The sequence below is a fragment of the Trachypithecus francoisi genome, unplaced genomic scaffold (genome assembly GCF_009764315.1).
Source record: "Trachypithecus francoisi isolate TF-2019V2 unplaced genomic scaffold, Tfra_2.0 Lachesis_group14, whole genome shotgun sequence".
In the NCBI taxonomy this organism is placed as follows: domain Eukaryota; kingdom Metazoa; phylum Chordata; class Mammalia; order Primates; family Cercopithecidae; genus Trachypithecus; species Trachypithecus francoisi.
Genome location: NW_022681459.1, coordinates 12,417,070 through 12,434,691, shown reverse-complemented (window position 1 = coordinate 12,434,691; position 17,622 = coordinate 12,417,070). Strand labels below are relative to the sequence as shown.

The 17,622-nt window shown below is 37.8% G+C and overlaps 1 protein-coding gene across 6 annotated transcripts in view; it reads left to right on the top strand.

Annotated features, from left to right (window-relative positions):
• Positions 1 to 17,622, top strand: part of MRPL39 (mitochondrial ribosomal protein L39) — a 113,931-nt gene that overhangs the window by 19,268 nt on the left and 77,041 nt on the right. Inside the window, exon 10 of one of the 6 annotated variants that reach the window (XM_033232213.1) lies at positions 2,464 to 3,039. The exons of 2 other annotated variants lie outside the window; for them this stretch is intronic. In XM_033232213.1, the coding sequence (XP_033088104.1) occupies positions 2,464 to 2,625 (162 nt within the window). In that variant the 3' untranslated portion in view covers positions 2,626 to 3,039. Of the gene's footprint in view, positions 1 to 239; positions 2,262 to 2,290; positions 2,388 to 2,463; positions 3,040 to 17,622 lie in introns of those variants that run through there. 3 more of the 6 variants (XM_033232206.1, XM_033232212.1, XM_033232214.1) reach the window with 3 other exon arrangements.

The window sequence follows — 17,622 nt, the reverse complement described above, 5'->3', positions numbered from 1 at the left end:
GCGCCCGGCCTGAGTGATTGTATTTCTTGACCACAACTATCCCTGTTTCCTATTTCATAGGTTAAATGTGCCTCTTTTACTTAGGTTATCTGATAGCTGTCCTGTGTAATCTGGCCTCATTAGGCCTTCCTCCTTATCCTGATTTCCCACAATGCCACAAACACTCTGGTTAAGCTTGCAAGCACATTAAGCATCACACATTAAACTTATTTTCAAGTTTGCTTATTTCTTCATGATAGTTTTTCTTTCTGGACTCCATTTTCCATTCTCTTTCTGTCTATTTACCACACAGTCATTCTTCACTACCTCCCCCGAGTCACACCTCCTCTGTGGAATAGTCTCAGAGTAATCTCTAACAAATAATTACTCATTCATATAAGTTTGTGCTTGATTGTATACATCCACATACTGTTTTTTGATTGTTTTCGTTGCCTGTGCAGTTATCTTCTACCAAGCCTTTCAGGATTTGTTTTATTTGTGTAAGCCCAAAGTTTGAACACAACATTAGCACATGAAGGGGTTACCCAAGAAATATTTATTGACAGTTTTTCATAATGATATATAAACCTAGTTTTATTAATGACTCTACAGATAGGAATGATTGTTTAGGGACTTCACCATAATATTCTTGGGTAAGGGGTATATAAATTTTTTTTCTCAGGAGGAGAAATTATCTTTGAATGGATAGAGTAATTTTCTCTCTTTAGTTGGTCACAGTGATCATTTTAGATTAAGAAACTAAAGAAGAAATGTTCAGCGTGTTTACTTGGAGTTAAGTAAAATTAAAAACAATTTAAAAAAGAAACTAAAGAAATGAATATTAAATAAATAGTTTGGGAAACTAAAGAAGCAATAGTAACTGAACACTTTAAAAGGAATGAAAAATGTAGAAAAACAGCAGAGACAGTGTCTTACCTAGAATATCTAATGATGTTAGTCAATACATATTTTTTCAAACATTTATTCTGGTTTAGTTGCTTTTTTCTACTGTCCGTTTTGCTTTTCTGAAGGGATTAGATTAAACGTGGTTCATTGATTCAACACAGACTTATGATAGTTTATTGTGTGCCAGGTACTGTTATGGTCTGGTGGTACAAAAAAATGAATAAAATGTACTTGCTGCCTCAGGGAAGTAATGTTGATTGGATAATTAGACTTATAAGGAGACAGTTCAGATGTACATGTGGGGCTCTGGCATAAAGAAGAGGACTCAGACCAAGCTGGGGAGTTGCTTAAGGAAGGCTTCCAGGAATTGGAGTCTCTTAAGCTGATTTTAAAGGGTGAATAAAAGTGGACCATGCAGATACTCTGTTGGAGAATGGGTTGGAGGTTATCTCAGAGGAAGTCACTTGCCTACATAGAGAACATGATGAATGTAAGATGAATTTGAATGTACAGGTCACGTGTAGGGTAGGTAATCAGTCAGTCCGAAAACAATATGAGGGGCTTGTGTTCCATGTTGTGGAACTTGCCTTCCTGACTTTCCTCCTCCACCTCACTGAGATAATAGAGACTACCTGGAGAATTTTGAGTAGGGAAGTGACCTGTTGATCAGCTATTATTGTTTAAAAGCTCATTGTAGGAGTGTCATGGGATATAGCCATGACTTAAGCCAAGAGTTCTGTTGGGGGATAGAAGAGAATGAGGCCCTAAAGTTCAGCCACGATAGGGAGAAGGACTGTGAGAGTTAACTTAGGCTGAATGAATAGGACTGTTGCTGGAATATGCAGGTAGGAAGAAGAGAGTGAATTATTGAATGCTGTCCTTAGGTAGCCAGGTGGAGCCCTTTACCAAGATAGATGATGCAGGCGGGACAGGTTTTGGGGGTGTTGAATTCAGATTTAGCTGTGTCTGTTTGATGAGTCTGAGTGACATAGAATAGAAATAGAAATATTTAGACTAAATCTGTAATACGCTTTATTCTAAATGGATTATACTCCAAAAGAAAATAAACTGATTTAAAATATCTTGTTACAGCACTTCAGGTGTTTTTTCTTACACTAATGATTTTGTTTTATGGCTGAAAAGTAAAATGGCAAACTTGAGAAGCCTAGGTATAATATGCTTTAGATTATATTTTTGAATGGAATTATTGTTCTTTACCTGATAATTTATATTGGTTACTTGGCCTTTAAATCTTTCTCCTTACCTAACTTTCTGTAATAATTACTACTGAAGGAGAAAGATAAAGGGTCATTATAAGAGGGCTATGAAATGATTTAAAATGGTGGGTGAAGGGGTAAAACTGAAAGTGTTTATTAGGAAAGTAAAGCTGTTCGTGTTTTTACAGGTAACTGAAGATCAAACTAAACCAACAGAGGAATGTACATCTACCTAATAACTTTCTAAAATTTAAATAAGTTTAATAAAATAAATGTTTTTAATATGTTGGTGTGTGCTTATACAGATTAACCCTTTCTTCCCAAGATTAATAGTGATCTTTACTTTTTCTTTTCTCTGAAGTATGAAACACTTCATGTTGCTCAAATGGAAACTGTACAAAAACAGGTTACTCCATTCCTGCTCCATGGATGCAACACTTTGGCATGTTTTCTCTTTTTTTTTTTCTGCAGATCTAGGCAGATACATACAAATATAAATGTAATTTCTAAAAAACATAAATAGGATCATACTATACTTGCTTGCATTTTTTGCCAAACAGTGGCACAGTAAACATCCTTATGCAAAAATGGCAAATGTTTGTAGTAAATAATGTTAACTGAGTATTTATCATGTGCTGGGCCTTGTGCTAAGCTCATCACCTGGAACCTTTTGGATAATCCCCACAGTGACCTGTTGAGAAGATGTTTATTTTTTAAATGAGGAAACAGCATAGAGCTTGAAAGTGGTAAAGTGGGAATTTGAACGGAGACAGTTTCACTCACATGCTCTTATGTTCTACGTTGCCTCACGTATAAATAATTTTGTAGGAATAGCTTTCTGGCAGTGGAATTATTGACAGGCGCTACCAGATGCCGGCTTCCCAAAGGTTTTGCCGAATGTTACTCCCAGTAACAGTGTCTAAGAGTGCCTGCTTAGGCCGGGCGCGGTGGCTCACGCCTGTAATCCCAGCACTTTGGGAGGCCGAGGCGGGCGGATCACAAGGTCAGGAGATCGAGACCATGGTGAAACCCCGTCTCTACTAAAAATACAAAAAATTAGCCGGGTGCGGTGGCGGGCGCCTGTAGTCCCAGCTACTGGGGAGGCTGAGGCAGGAGAATGGCGTGAACCCGGGAGGCGGAGCTTGCAGTGAGCCGAGATCGCGCCACTGCACTCCAGCCTGGGCGACAGAGCGAGACTCGGCCTCAAAAAAAAAAAAAAAAAAAAAAAAAAAAGAGTGCCTGTTTACCCACACCTTGAGTAAGCCTTGGTAATCAGTCTTACAAAAATATTTTGCCAAAAAGTTTCTGCTTCAGTGTCAGCAAGTTTTCTGTGTCTTGTGCACAGGCTTCCTCTGAAGGCTGTATCTTTTTTTTTTTTTTCTGGGTGAGGTCAGTCCATATCTTCCTGTTCCTTGATTAACTTTCTCATTTTGCTAGCATTTGTCTCTATGCTCCTTTCTAGGAAAAAATGTCTAAGAGGTGAGCCATTGCATGTCTAAAGTGGGTTCTGCGCTTATATTTGATGAACTATTCAGCTAGATACAGAGTTCTAGATTGAAAAGTAGTTTTCTCTTCGAACTTTGAAAGCAGCTCAGTTATTTTCTGGCATCTGATTTTGCTAATAAAAGGTCTGATGCCAGTCTGATTCTTGTTTCTTTTTATATAACCTGTTCTCTGCATCCCCCTCCCTCAATACACTCTGGACACTTAGGATCTTTTTATTCTTGGTGGTGTAAAATTCGACAATCCTGTACCCGTATCTCGGTCTTTAGTCAGTTATTCTGCTTGGTACGTAGGCGGTCCTTTCAATTTTCGACATCTCTCTTTTATGTTTTCTTACTTTTTTTGTTCTTTCTTTTCTCTGGAGGTTCTTTGTTTCTCTAATACCGTTCAGCTGTATTTGCATCTTCAGTATTGGTCCTCTGTATTTTTTTCCCTTTCTCTATTATTTTTCCTGCATTTATATTTTACTTGTAATACATTATGTCAAGCATATTTTAATTTCTGAAAGCTGTCTTTTGCTTCTCTTTCATAGAATCCTTTTCAGGTTTTTGGATGTGATTTTTTTCATGAAGCTCTCTGAAGATTCGATATAATTGGTATTCATTTGTTCATTCACTTTCTAGTCCCTGAATTATCTCTTTTCTCTGGTGACAGATTTTTTATCTTAGTCTTTCACTTACATGTTTCAGGCTTTTTTCAAATGTCTTATGTTTATTGGCTGTCAGTTTGTAGTTGAAAATGTGGATATAGGGAGGTTGAGTGGCAGCTCTGTGGTTTGAGCAAGGTTTGGCTTGTTGTAGGCATCACTAAGGATGAGTAGGTGAATCTGGCTGGTAGGACGAGGGTTTGTAAAATGCTGGAATGAAGAGGTCTTGTCTTGGCTACTGATTTCTAAATTGACTCCTAGGTTTACGCAGACTGTTCTTTCACTGACTTTATAAAAGATCCCTTTGATATTTTACATGGGGCACTCCCTGGATGTAGGCCATTCTGTATTTGAAGATGGGGTAGTGTTCAACCCGTTTGTATACAGGCCTTTAATTAATTCCTTTCTTTTTAATTAGTTTAGATGTAATTAATCCCTCTACTGTCTTCTATCATCTGTGAACTTCTGCCGTCTCTGAGCTAAGGCCCAGTTGGGCCGCTTGGCTGCCTCTGATGGAACTTCCTCCACATGTTTTCTAGGTGGTGACGTTCTCTAGTGTTTTATTAGTTACTTAGCTTTTTGTCTTTTAGAATTTGGTTGACATCTCTTGTTTATTGATGTTTTTTTCCATTCCCTTTGTTGTTTGTGAATGTATATACTTCAACATTTTTTTCTCTTAAAAATTGTGAAATATTTGAGCATACAGAAAAGTACAGAGAATAATTTCACAAACTCTTGTTTGAGTGGGCGTTTTTCATGCTTTTTGGGCAACTAGCACTGTTTGAACACCTGCTTTTTGGCAACTTCCCACTTCATGGATCTTACCTTACCCAGTAGAAGAATGAAATTTTTTTTTTCTTTCTTTTTTTTTTTTTTTTGAGACGGCGTCTCGCTCTGTGGCCCGGGCGGGAGTGTAGTGGCCGGATCTCAGCTCACTGCAAGCTCCGCCTCCCGGGTTCACGCCATTCTCCTGCCTCAGTCTCCCGAGTAGCTGGGACTACAGGCGCCAGCCACCTCGCCCGGCTAGTTTTTTTGTATTTTTTAGTAGAGACGGGGGTTTCACCATGTTAGCCGGGATGGTCTCGATCTCCTGACCTCGTGATCCGCCCGCCTCAGCCTCCCAAAGTGCTGGGATTACAGGCTTGAGCCACCGCGCCCGGCCAGAAGAATGAAATTTAATTTCCTACCCTTCCTTGCAGCTACGGCTGAGACAGGTACAGGTCCGTGGGCTCACCAGTTAGACATACCTGTGTGAAATCTGGAAGCAAGTACTTTGCAGACAAGAGTAGTTGTTGAGAGGAACAGTGATATGGTTTTCAATGCAGCAGTGGCAGAGGTCCCATGTAATGGTGCAAGGTGTGGAGGCTGTGCTTAGCAGTTTTTCCCCCACAGCTGCTCCAGGGTATAAAAATCAGCGTGTTGTTGAGCCTCATAGTCCTGACCTCCAGGCCTGAGACTTGTGAGCCATTTTTTTTCTGTTTGTTTAAACTAGCAAGTGTAGATCCTGTTGTTTGTAACCAAGAGTGTTGATATACAGCCACTATTTAATTGTTACCACTGTCAACCTTTTTCCTTATTTACTTCAGATCCTTTTGTGTTTAAATAAAGGAAAAACTGCACATCTATTGAAGATCTTGTTATGTCATTTCCTTACTTTCACAAAGAACCACTATCCTGTTTGTACCTGTCCTTACTCTTCATGATTTTATATTTTTTACCACAATCCATATTATTCTGTGTATTTTAAAACTAAACATAGTTTCATAATATATATCCTTTTGCAATTTGCTTTTATTGCTCATCATTGTTTTTTATGTATAGCATGTTGATACATGTAAAGAGTACATTCATTTCAACTGCTATATAGTATTTCATTATATGTTAATCCTATCATTAATTCATTTTCCTATTGATGACCACTGAGGATGTTATTGGCTTTTGAGTATTACAGTATTGCAGAAAATATCCTTGTGCGTGTTCCTTTGTGTACACATTTGATAATATCTCCAGGGCCTGTACCACAGTGGACCATGCATCTTCAGCTTTACTAAATATTAACCGGCTGCCACAATAGTTATACCAGTTTACTCTCTATCAGCAGTATGGGCATTCCCATTTCTCCACTCCCTCATTAACATTTATTATTTTCAGACATTCAGATATTTTGTTCGAATATGCATGATCCTATTTCATTTCATTTGCTTAATACTGAGCATATAGTACCAATAAGCATGTCTTCATTTGTTTTTATGAATTACCAGTTTACAACCTTTGCCCCTTTTTTACAATTGGATTTTTGGGCAGCTCATATTAATAGTGTATATATATATATTTTTTTTTCCTTGAGAACAAGTCTCACTCTGTTGCCCAAGCTGTAGTGCAGTGGCACGGTCTTGGCTCTCTGCAGCCTCTGCCTACTGGGTTCAAGCAATTCCCCTGTCTCAGCCTCCTGAGTAGCGGGGTAGCTGGGATTACAGGCAAGTGCCACCACACCCAGCTACTTTTTATATTTTTAGTAGAGCTGGGGTTTCACCATGTTGCCAGGCTGGTCTCCAACTTCTGGCCCCTAGTGATCTGCACTCCTTGGCCTCCCAAAGTGCTAGGATTATAAGTGTGAGCCATTGCACCTGACTGGTTCTTTATATTTTTAGAAAGTTAAACCCTTGCGGGCCAGGTGCAGAAAAAGAAAGTTCAACCCTTGTCACTACAGATATTTCTCTTGTCTGGCTTACCTTTTCATTTTGTTTCTATTGTCTTTAGTTTTAAGGTAGACAATTCATCTTTTCCTCTATGATTTATATTTATGAAATTTAAGAAAGCCTTCCCTAAGTTGATGTTATAAAGCAGCCTACTGCATTGTTTATTTTAAAGTCTTGATTTTCACATTTAATTGTATAATTTATTTGAAGTTTGCTTTTTGCATATAGAGTGAGGAAAGGGACGTAATTTTGAATCACCCTCTCCTTCACAAGGCTGGGCAGTTCTTCTGGACCATTTATTTCCTCTCTACTCTTTTTCTTTTTCTTTTTTTTTTTTTTTTTTGAGGTGGAGTTTTACTCTTGTTGCCCAGGCTGGAGTGCAATGGCGTGATCTCGGCTCACTGCAGCCTCTGCTTCCTGGGTGCAAGTGATTCTCCTGCCTCAACCTCCCGAGTGCGTGGGATTACAGGTGTCTGCCCCCACGACCAGCTAATTTTTGTATTTTTAGTAGAGATGGGGTTTCACCATGTTGGCCAGGCTGGTCTTGAACTCCTGACCTCAGGTGATCCACCCACCTCATCCTCCCAAAGTGCTGGGATTACAGGTGTGAGCCACAGTGCCCAGCCTATTTCCTCTCTACTCTTAATGATTGTGCCATGCTGTCATATAAAAGGTTCCTTTCAGTGCCTGAGTCTGCTTCATTGGTCCATTTATCTGTCCATGTACCACTGTAACACCGTTTTAACGACTATAGCTTTATAACAAGTTTTGATTTCTCTTATGGTGAGTTCTCCTTTCCTATTCTTTTTCAAAATTTTCATGCTTATTGTAGGGTCAGCTTGTTAACTTCTTAGTTGTCTTAAAATCTGTTTTGTCTTATAATGACATTCCTATGTCGGGTTTCCTTTTAATGGTACATATTCTTCCATTCCTTTCAACTTTTTCTTGTCATTATTTTTTAGATTTTCTCTTAAGAGCATACAGAAATCTTTTTTTTTTTTTTTCTTTCTTAAACCCATTCTCCTAAAATGATTGTGGATTTGGCGGTTTCTCCTTATGGCTAAATCAGCATTTGCTTATTTTATTTTAAGATGATTTTGTTAGCACTGTGTGTTCTGGTTGGGGATTATTTAAACGTGCTGATAAACTGTTTCTTTTTATCATTTAAATAATGATCCTCTATCTCAGTAATAATGATTTTTTCCTTTAATCTAGTTTTCTTAATCTATTTAAAAAAAAATCAGGTTCTATTGTTAATACTAGTTTTTTTTTAGTATTTACCTGGTATATTCTTACTTTCAACATTTTTATGTTGTTAGGTTTTAAGTCTGTCTTGTAAATAGCATAAAACTATTATTTCCTTTTAAATCTAGTCTTTGAATTACTGTCTTTTAGTAGATAAATTTTAATTTGTATTCACTTTACTGTGATTATCATTTCTTTGCATTATTTTTTCTCCTTTCCTGTCGTAAGTTGGATTGATCCAGTTTCCTTATTTTCCCTTTCTTTTTACTTCCTGTTTTAGAAGTTAGTGTTTCATTCAGTGTACCGTTATTTAATCTATTCCCTATTTATGGTTGATTTTTAATTTTTGTTACTGTACTAATAGTTCAGTTAGGTAGCCTTGTACATGTATGATTCCACATGTGTGCTAGTAGCTCTGTAAAATACATTGTTATACCTGATTCCAGGTCAAAGAGTATATGTATTTTAACTTTTAATAAATATAGATAATCTTTTAAAGATAAATTTATCCAGTAAGCAGATTTTATATGTCATATGTGATTACATATATTGAAGGAAAGGAGAAATATTTTGTTTTAGGAGTGGCTATTACTGCAGTGTTATTTTTGAAGCATCTCAAAATTGGTTGTTTTTATGTCAGGATTCCCTGTTGAGAAAAAAATTCTGGGGACAAAATTTCATACATATATTTATAATAATGAAATTTCTTAAAGTAAACTTGGATACTGACTTCCTGATCTGCAGGATTTAGGGAAAACCAAATTGATGCTTGAGCATCTGTAAGGAATCCATTCACGTCAACTTGAAAAACAGTTCCTCAAATTGGGACACAGATATGCCAGGTACAGACAGTCCACAATATTAGAACAAGTTGAATTTCCAACACATCAGTGGGTACTTGGATACATTTTCTCATTCAATTTAAGCAACTGAGCAAGGTCCTGAGCTGGGTGTAATACCAAAAAATTAAAAAGGATTCTCGTTTCCTACAGAAGCTCCATCTAGAAGAGAGGATAATGTATACACAGGTAACAAAGCAAACATGGGGCACAAATGTGAAGCACATTTATGGAGGAGCTATAATCTGCTTTGGGAGCATGGAGGAGAAAGATCACTTCCGGCTAGAACCCTTTTTGGAGTTCTTTTACTATGTGCTTGGCGTGGGTTAAGAGAGCACATTGCTGAGCTGCCAGCATTTGAGAAAGGACAGAATTTTCCTAAGTGGAGACTGGGTATGATTGTTGAAGCCTTGCAGCACAGGTGAGAGGGTGAGATGGGATGGCAGTGACGTTTGTGGCTGTCTCATTAGTCAACCCATTACTTGCAGAGCAAGAACTGGCACCCAATTCCTTCTCATTGACTTTCCCTCTCTGTTGCACTAGGCAGCAGCTGATAGATTAGGGTTAGTTAGTATCAGGTCATTGGTTGGTTACAGCTGGTGTTAGAACACAGGGCAGCTGGTTTCGGGGCGGTGGGTGGGGGGAGCGAGGGAAGTCAGGTGTATTTCATTGAGGTGGTTAGGATGGTTTTGGTGATGAGGGATGATGAGACTTCATTGGAATTTCATTGCTGCTTATCTCCAGAGAGGTCAACCACAAGACATCTCTTATCACTTAGCCTATGTTGCAGACTCTCATTACATGGTGAATAGTGTGTAAACAGAGCCATATGTTGCAGGATTTCTGCTGAGCACCATTCCTAGTAGCAACATCAACAGTAGCATCGTGTATAAAACCACTGTTTCCTCAGAGCTGGTTTATGATCCACCTGAATCTGAACTGCCTGGTCAGCCCGGTAAAAATGTAGTGTCCTCAGCTCCATTACAGTATTACAATCAGTGGGAGTGGGAGCCTGGGAGCTTGGGAATATGCATCTTGACAAGCTTCCCAGGTGAGAATCCTTTGATCTTCAGTTATATATAGAACTTTTCACTTAATTGTCTGCTGTGATGAACCTTTATTTACCAAAAATCATTTCTTTCAGCTTAGTGCAATAGTGAAAATGAAATGTTCACTGTATTTAAACTCATTTATGTAGTTAGACTTGGACTTTTAGGATATACTAGGTTAAGTGCTAGTGAGCTGGGAAATCCCTGAGCATTACAGAGAAGGGCGGAAGAGTGACTGAATATAGAGAAGACACCATTGTGATGACATTTGAGGAACCCACCTAAAAAATTCCAGTACTTGTATGTCTTAGATGAATGAAGACTAATCCTAGTACACTTAGATTTGTTAAAACACTACAGTAACAGGCCGGGTGCGGTGGCTCACGCCTGTGATCCCAGCACTTTGGGAGGCCGAGACGGGCAGATCACCTGAGGTCAGGAGTTCGAGACCAGCCTGGCCAACATGGTGAAACCCCTTCTCTACTTAAAATACAAAAAATTAGCTGGGCGTGGTGGTACGTATCTGTAATTCCAGCCACTTGGGAGGCTGAGGCAGGAGAATCGAACCTTAAAGGCAGAGGTTGCAGTGAGCTGAGATTGTGCCATTGCACTCCAGACTGGGGGACAAGAGCAAGAGTTTGTCTCAAAAAAAACCAAAAACAAAACAAAACAAACCAAAAAAACTACAGTAATAGACAAAAACAAAAACAAAAACAAAAAATTCTTATGTGAACATTATTTCACTTGCCCTTATTGCTATGGGAGAATTTGAAACCCAAAGTGGAAAGTTAAACTCTTATGTGCAAGTTTTTCCTGCTAGTTGCACTGTTTTCCAGTTGTTATTGGTAGAGAACCACATGCTCAGCCAGCTTTTTGTACTTGTGTCCCATCTATGAACTCTACAATTTTTCTTTAAGCTCCCTTTTCTCTTTACATGTCCTCACTTTCTTGAGGTATTCGCTATCATCTATTTTCAGAAAATTTCTAGTATTCTATGTTCTGTATATATTCTTCAGTCCTCTGACTTGACTTTTTTTGTCATATTCCTCCATTTTTTTTCTCCTTAATTTTTTAGCTATTGGGTCCATCTAACTGATGACAGTGAATATGAAAGGCTTGGTCTTGAATTCCGTAAATTTCTGGGGAAGTGGGTCAGGTCCTAGATAAATCTCTTAACATTTTGCAATTTTTAAAAACCATCCTTAGTTTGTGACTTTCTCACACACACACACACACACACACACACACACACTCTCTCTCAGTCACTCACACATACATATATATACCTTGTTACTTACCCATTTCTCCAGTCCAAACACAGACTCAGTCTTACTCATGCTTCAAGAATTTTTGTAATGACTGGTCAGGAGGAATCCCTCTACGATGAGGAGATAGGCAGTCAGAAGCCTAGGAGGGCTGGGCATTAGAGAAAACCCAGGAACCCTGGTTCTTTGGGTTGTCACCATGGGATTATAGTTAGTTTGGAGCTAGAGTGTCCTTGGGGAGATCTGTGGTAGATCATTTGATTTAAATGACTGAAATGTAAAAGTTTGAAAGTTTGTGTTTAACACTTAATGCATAATAGACATTGTGCTTTTCACATGCATGATTTCATTTAAGCCTACATCCTATGAAATATGAAATATATTCATCATTTTACTGATGAAGAAATTGAGGCTTAGAGGAAGATTAACTATCTTAGGCTTCATGGAGTATACTCAAATGCTCTTCAAATAAGGCATTTCCCAGCACAAATTTTCTTCAAGTGCCTTTGTAATGTTCATAGCTTTTTATTGTAACAGCAGGAAGGTTATACTACAATAGTTTATTCCAGCCCTAATGTTCTATGACTTTGTGTCTTCAGGCAGCAAGTAGGATTTTGAAGAACTGGGGCTCAAAGCAAGGAATCCTCTTGTAGATATACAGTGGCAGATAAAATGAAGAAACACTTTTTCACTCTGTCACCCAGGCTGGAGGGCAGTGGCACGATCTTCGTTCACTGCGAACTTCACCTCCTGGGTTCAAGTGATTCTCCTGCCTCAGCCTCCTGAGTATCTGGGATTACGGGCACTCACCACCATGCCTAGCTAATTTTTGTGTTTTTAGCAGAGACGAGGTTTCACTATGTTGGCCAGGGTAGACTGGAACTCCTGACCTCAAGTGATCCACCTGCCTTAGCCTCCCAAAGTGTTGGAATTATAGGCATGAGCCACTATGCCTGGCCTGAAGAAACTCTCTTGAGTATGTTCTACCTACATGGAAGCTCCACGGAGCCATAAGCTCATTCCATGGGTTAGGAGAAGGAATTTGTATTGGCAGCACATACAACTTGAACAGAAAGTGGGGCAAAGCCAAATGGGTACTCTTACATGAGAATACTGTGTCCTAGGAGTCAGGAATGTTCCCCTTAGTATCCTCATAATTTTCTTCCATTGTCTTTTTTTGGCAGATATCTTCTGAAATTATAATTTGTACTTTGCAAAAGAAAATGGGCCATGAAAATTATTTTAAATCAAGTAAAGACTCATGAGATTTATTTGGTTACAGTGAATAAACTTGACAAAATGTTGAGAAGAGTTGTTAAAACAAGTATACATTTAATATACTAACAATTACATTTGGTTACATGTTTGTAAGTTATGGTTATTTAGAAAAACTGCATAGAAACCCAAACCTTAAAAAGTCTGCAAATTAAATCATTAGCTTTTCTCTTCTCTAACAAAGTAGGGTGACTAGTTCTTGGATTAACCGAACTATAACATGGATGGAGCACTTGATTATCTTACGGAATATTCTGTATCTCACGTAAACCTCACAACAACCTTGTAAAGCATTATCCCCATTTCATGGATGAAGAAACAGGCTTAGAAGTGGAAAGGTAGATTCTCTGCTTGCGCAACCATGTTATGTGGCTTAGCTATTGAACTTGAACCTAGATTTGGGACTTCATTTCAAATATGACTTTTTAAATTAAATCTTTGTATCTCGTATGGAAACAATACCTCACTAGCTCTCAGATGTTATTTACCCTGCTACCTGTTAAAAATATCTCATTTTAAAAATTCAGCTTCATAGCCTTTCAATTTCCCTTTAAGAGTCAAATGAAAGTATTAATTCTAAACTGAAGTTGCCTAAACAGAAAATCGTTACATGGGGGAAAGTACCAGTTTCTAAGTATTTTAAAAAATGTTGCCAGACAATCCATGATATAACTGGAGGTCACTAGTCCTTCTAATTTTTAACTACAAAAATATTATAGAAATTTGTGTTTAGCCCACATTTCTAACAGTTGAATCAAAGGTATTTGTGAATATTATATTGAGCAAGTCAAAACCTGCAATTAAGAATGACAGGAATACATTTTCTGTTAATGATAAAAACAAACGTGGGCTTGATATTTAAATGAAAATGTTTGCATTTAGGATACTACTGATAAATCTTTTAAATAACCTTACTTTTAAAACTTAGTTTAAGGTTGAACATCCCAGTGACCAGATTATGATTAACAGATTGAAAAATGATAAAGCCTGAAGTCTAAGTTTATCCAGCAGGGTGACTCATGCTTCTTTGTCATCCTCCCACGGCAGCAATTTGTTCCATGTGAATGCTAGTAACAGGCATCATACCCTGTTAATGCTAACATGTAGGAGTCAGTTGGAGGTAAAAACCCCTATCACGATTAGCATTAACAGCATACAGCCTACAGCAAGCCTTCAGCACTCAGAGGATGAGGCATAAAGAATTTAAACCACAGATTTCCCCTTCCTGGTTTATGCCACCTGCAAGAGAGAAAGAAATGTTTGTGTATGCACATGCGGTTATAAAGCTGGAGTGACAGAATATAGTAAATCTGAAAGGAAACTAGTCCATTTTCTCTTGAAAGGAAGGAGCTAATTAAATCCGTGGAAGTAATTTGTTGAAAGTGGTAGAGAAATTGGCAATTAAAAGATGACATTGTTACCTTTAGGCATATTTGAAAACTTTTTGAAAATTATGTTTTCAATTCTATTCTCTAGTTTTGAATCAGGTACACATATGTATCATCTTCTTCAAATCAAAAACAAAAACCACTCTTCAGCGTTTCCAAATGCCAAAATGCAAAGAGGGAAGCTTGCATTCTGACACAGTACAGTCTTTTTTTTTGTTTTTTTCTGGTTTGTACTTCATCTGGGAGCTAGACAATTAAAGGCCCAAATATTCAAAAATGGTCCTTTATGATTTATGAAAATTAAAACCCAATTAACCTGTTTTATAAAGGTAGGGTTAAGGCTGAATTTTTCATTCTGTAATAAATAGTTGAAGTTTTACCTTTATTCTTTCAGGAAATACGATACAAGCAATGGAGGTTTGCCTACAAATGAATCTATCTGAAAATGTCCCCGTCTGCTATTTAGAGATTCCTTTGGGGAAAGCAATACCCAGTGGCTTTGGTTTTGACTACATAAAGGAAGTATGACTTAAAGAGTCCTCTGTGTTTCAAACTACTTGTCTTAGGCAGAGGATTGATTAAAAAAAAGAACAAGATGAATTTGCTACTTCCTTTTAGAGTCAGATTTTACTGTCTCAGATAAAGTGACATTTCTCCCACAGGTTTCTGATTTCAGTGTTACTATAGCAGAACCTAGAAGTTAGAGTATCATTCAAGTATGTGGTCTCCTGCAGTACAAGAGGGGAATCACCTTTTCTTTTATTTAATAATGAAACCAGCTAGATATAAAAATGTGACTAAGTTCAAAAGAAACGTATGAAGTAAAAAATTCCCCAGTGAATATATTTTGACGGGGCAGAATATCGTGGTTTGGAAATTTCCAAACCAAGGAAATATATCATTCTTACTGATAGTATTTTTTTTAAACTTTACTGTTTTCTGAGATGAATTAGTTGATGATGAAAAAATTTGGATTAAATGATGTCATTTCAGGAATTCAATTCATTTTATAGAATTTCAGTCAATAAAGATTGTAAAAATAAGGACTTTTTTCCCCCCTTACAGGGTCCTGGTCACAGTAATACATATTAATAATACATATTAATAAATACATATTAATAATCTAGCGTTAGTGCCTCCCCAGTCGAGATAACTCACCCTTTTCTTAAAAAGATGTGTTTAATTTGTATTGAAGGTAAATTGCTTGCATACTATTCTACCCATAAATTTTATTCCTGTTCTTTAAAGGTAACATATGAGCACAGGTATTAAAATAAATATATTTAGTATACTGATTGGCTTTTCCCTCTTTTTAAATATACATCTGAATTGCCTGATTAGAGCACTCAGAAAAGCGACAGTGTTTTTGATAATGTGTTATATATATTAAAAATTCTAATAGCTTTTTTATTGGTTCAAACTCTAAATGTATATTGAAATAAAACATGTCACACAGGTCCCCATTTGTTCTCAAACACAACCTTGTCATACAGGCGTGATGAATTCCTAATATTGCAGAGAAATGAGAAGTTTGTCTAAATATACTGTAGAACCTTAGGTCATATTTAAAACACAGTGATTGATGAAAAACATTAATGAACAGAATAAAGGAGAACATACCCAAGAATATATATATGTATATTTTTTTCAATTTAAAAATAGACTTTTAAGGACAGTAAAATGACCAGAAGGTCGTTCATCCATCAGTGTGGAGTCTACATCCACTTCCAGTGTTTTTGACTGGGCTAAGCAACCAGCAACAGAATTGCTATGTGCCTGAGTGGGAATTAGTGGTCATAGACAACAAAGGCCAGTCTGTTAGCCAAGGCATTGGGCAGAGGGTGCTTTCATGAGGTAATAAGAAATGAAGTACTTCTTTCTGGAATCAGTGTGGCCACCAGCTGGTAAAGTGGCAGGGGAAGAATTATACACAATTATAAGCCTGACAATCAATAGTGACAGTGCTAACCAATAATGTAACAAGCATAATGTTTAATGTATAGCAATACAAGAAGGATTTATATGAATTATACATTAGAAATTAGATTGGGGTCTTTGACTAGGTAGTTGTGCAGATATACTTCCAGTCCTCCCGTCACGCCACAGTACTTATGCCTACCACATGAAATATCCATTGTCAGTATAAGCTTTACTGTGTAGCATAGGTTCCAAGTTAAATGTTCTTAACAGAATTACTACACACTGAGTATCAAAATCATTCCTTCTCACAGTGGGTAAAAAATCTACCAAGAGGAAGCACTATGTAGATCAGATTAATGATAACACCAAGTATCTTTCATTATATGACAGGCAATTCTTCCTCTTGTAGTAAGAATGAAGCTGAAGGTGGCACTTTGGGAAATTTTTCCTTAGATTATGCTTTCCCGAAGGACATTTTTTCGGGGGCAGGGTGGGGTGTGAGCATAAGATTTAAGAATATCTGGCCAGGTGCGGTGGCTCACGCCTGTAATCCCAGCATTTTGGGAGGCTGAGGTGGGCAGATCACAAGGTCAGGAGTTTGAGACCAGCCTGACCAACATGGTAAAACCCCGTACTAAAAATACAAAAAAATTAGCTAGGCATGGTGGTGCGTGCCTGTAATCCCAGCTACTCAGGAGGCTGAGGCAGCAGAATCGCTTGAACCTGGGAGGCAGAAGGTTGCAGTGAGCCGAGACTGTGCTACTGCACTCCAGCCTGGGCAACAGAGCGAGACTCCGTCTCCAAAGAAAAAAAAAGATTTCAGAATATCCTTTTATTCTTACCTTGTTGATTTGCCAGGAAAGACGTTATCGAAACTATATATTCAGAGCATAATATGTCCTAAGTTTGTCATTAAAGTTCTGGTTTTCCTTCAGAAATTTTTTATTGTGGTGAAATATGTAATGTAAACATAATGTAAGTTTAACATCTTAACCACTTTTTTTTTTTTTTTTTTGAGACGGAGTCTCGCTTTGTCACCCAGGCTGGAGTGCAGTGGGGTGATCTCGGCTCACTGCAAGCTCCGCCTCCTGGTTTCACGCCATTCTCCTGCCTCAGCCTCTGAGTAGCTGGGACTACAGGCGCCCGCCACCATGCCCGGCTAATTTTTTGTATTTTTAGTAGAGACGGGGTTTCACCGTGTTAGCCAGGATGGTCTCGATCTCCTGACCTCGTGATCCACCCACCTCGGCCTCCCAAAGTGCTGGGATTACAGGCGTGAGCCATCGTGCCTGGTCATCTTAACCACTTTTAAGTGTACAGGTCAGCTGTATTAAACAGTCATAATGTTGTACAACCATCATTAGCATACATCTCCATAACTCTTTATCTTGTAAGGATCTCGTTTTATGTCTAAATCATAGGTTATATTCTTCTACAATTATGTATATTTCTATATTGCTGCTTATTCTCAGCACCAACCATTTAATATTTGCAACCAAAGGAACTGCACACCATAAAGTTTTCTTTAAAAAAAGTTACAGCGGTCGAATTTCAGAACCAAAGCAACTGTGGGATAGCTCTAAATTTATTTACCCTGAAATATACAAATAATTTAAAACTACCAATTTGTTGTTACAAATCAAATGTACATCTATTTTTACCGAAAGTCATCTTATATTGATGTAGCAATA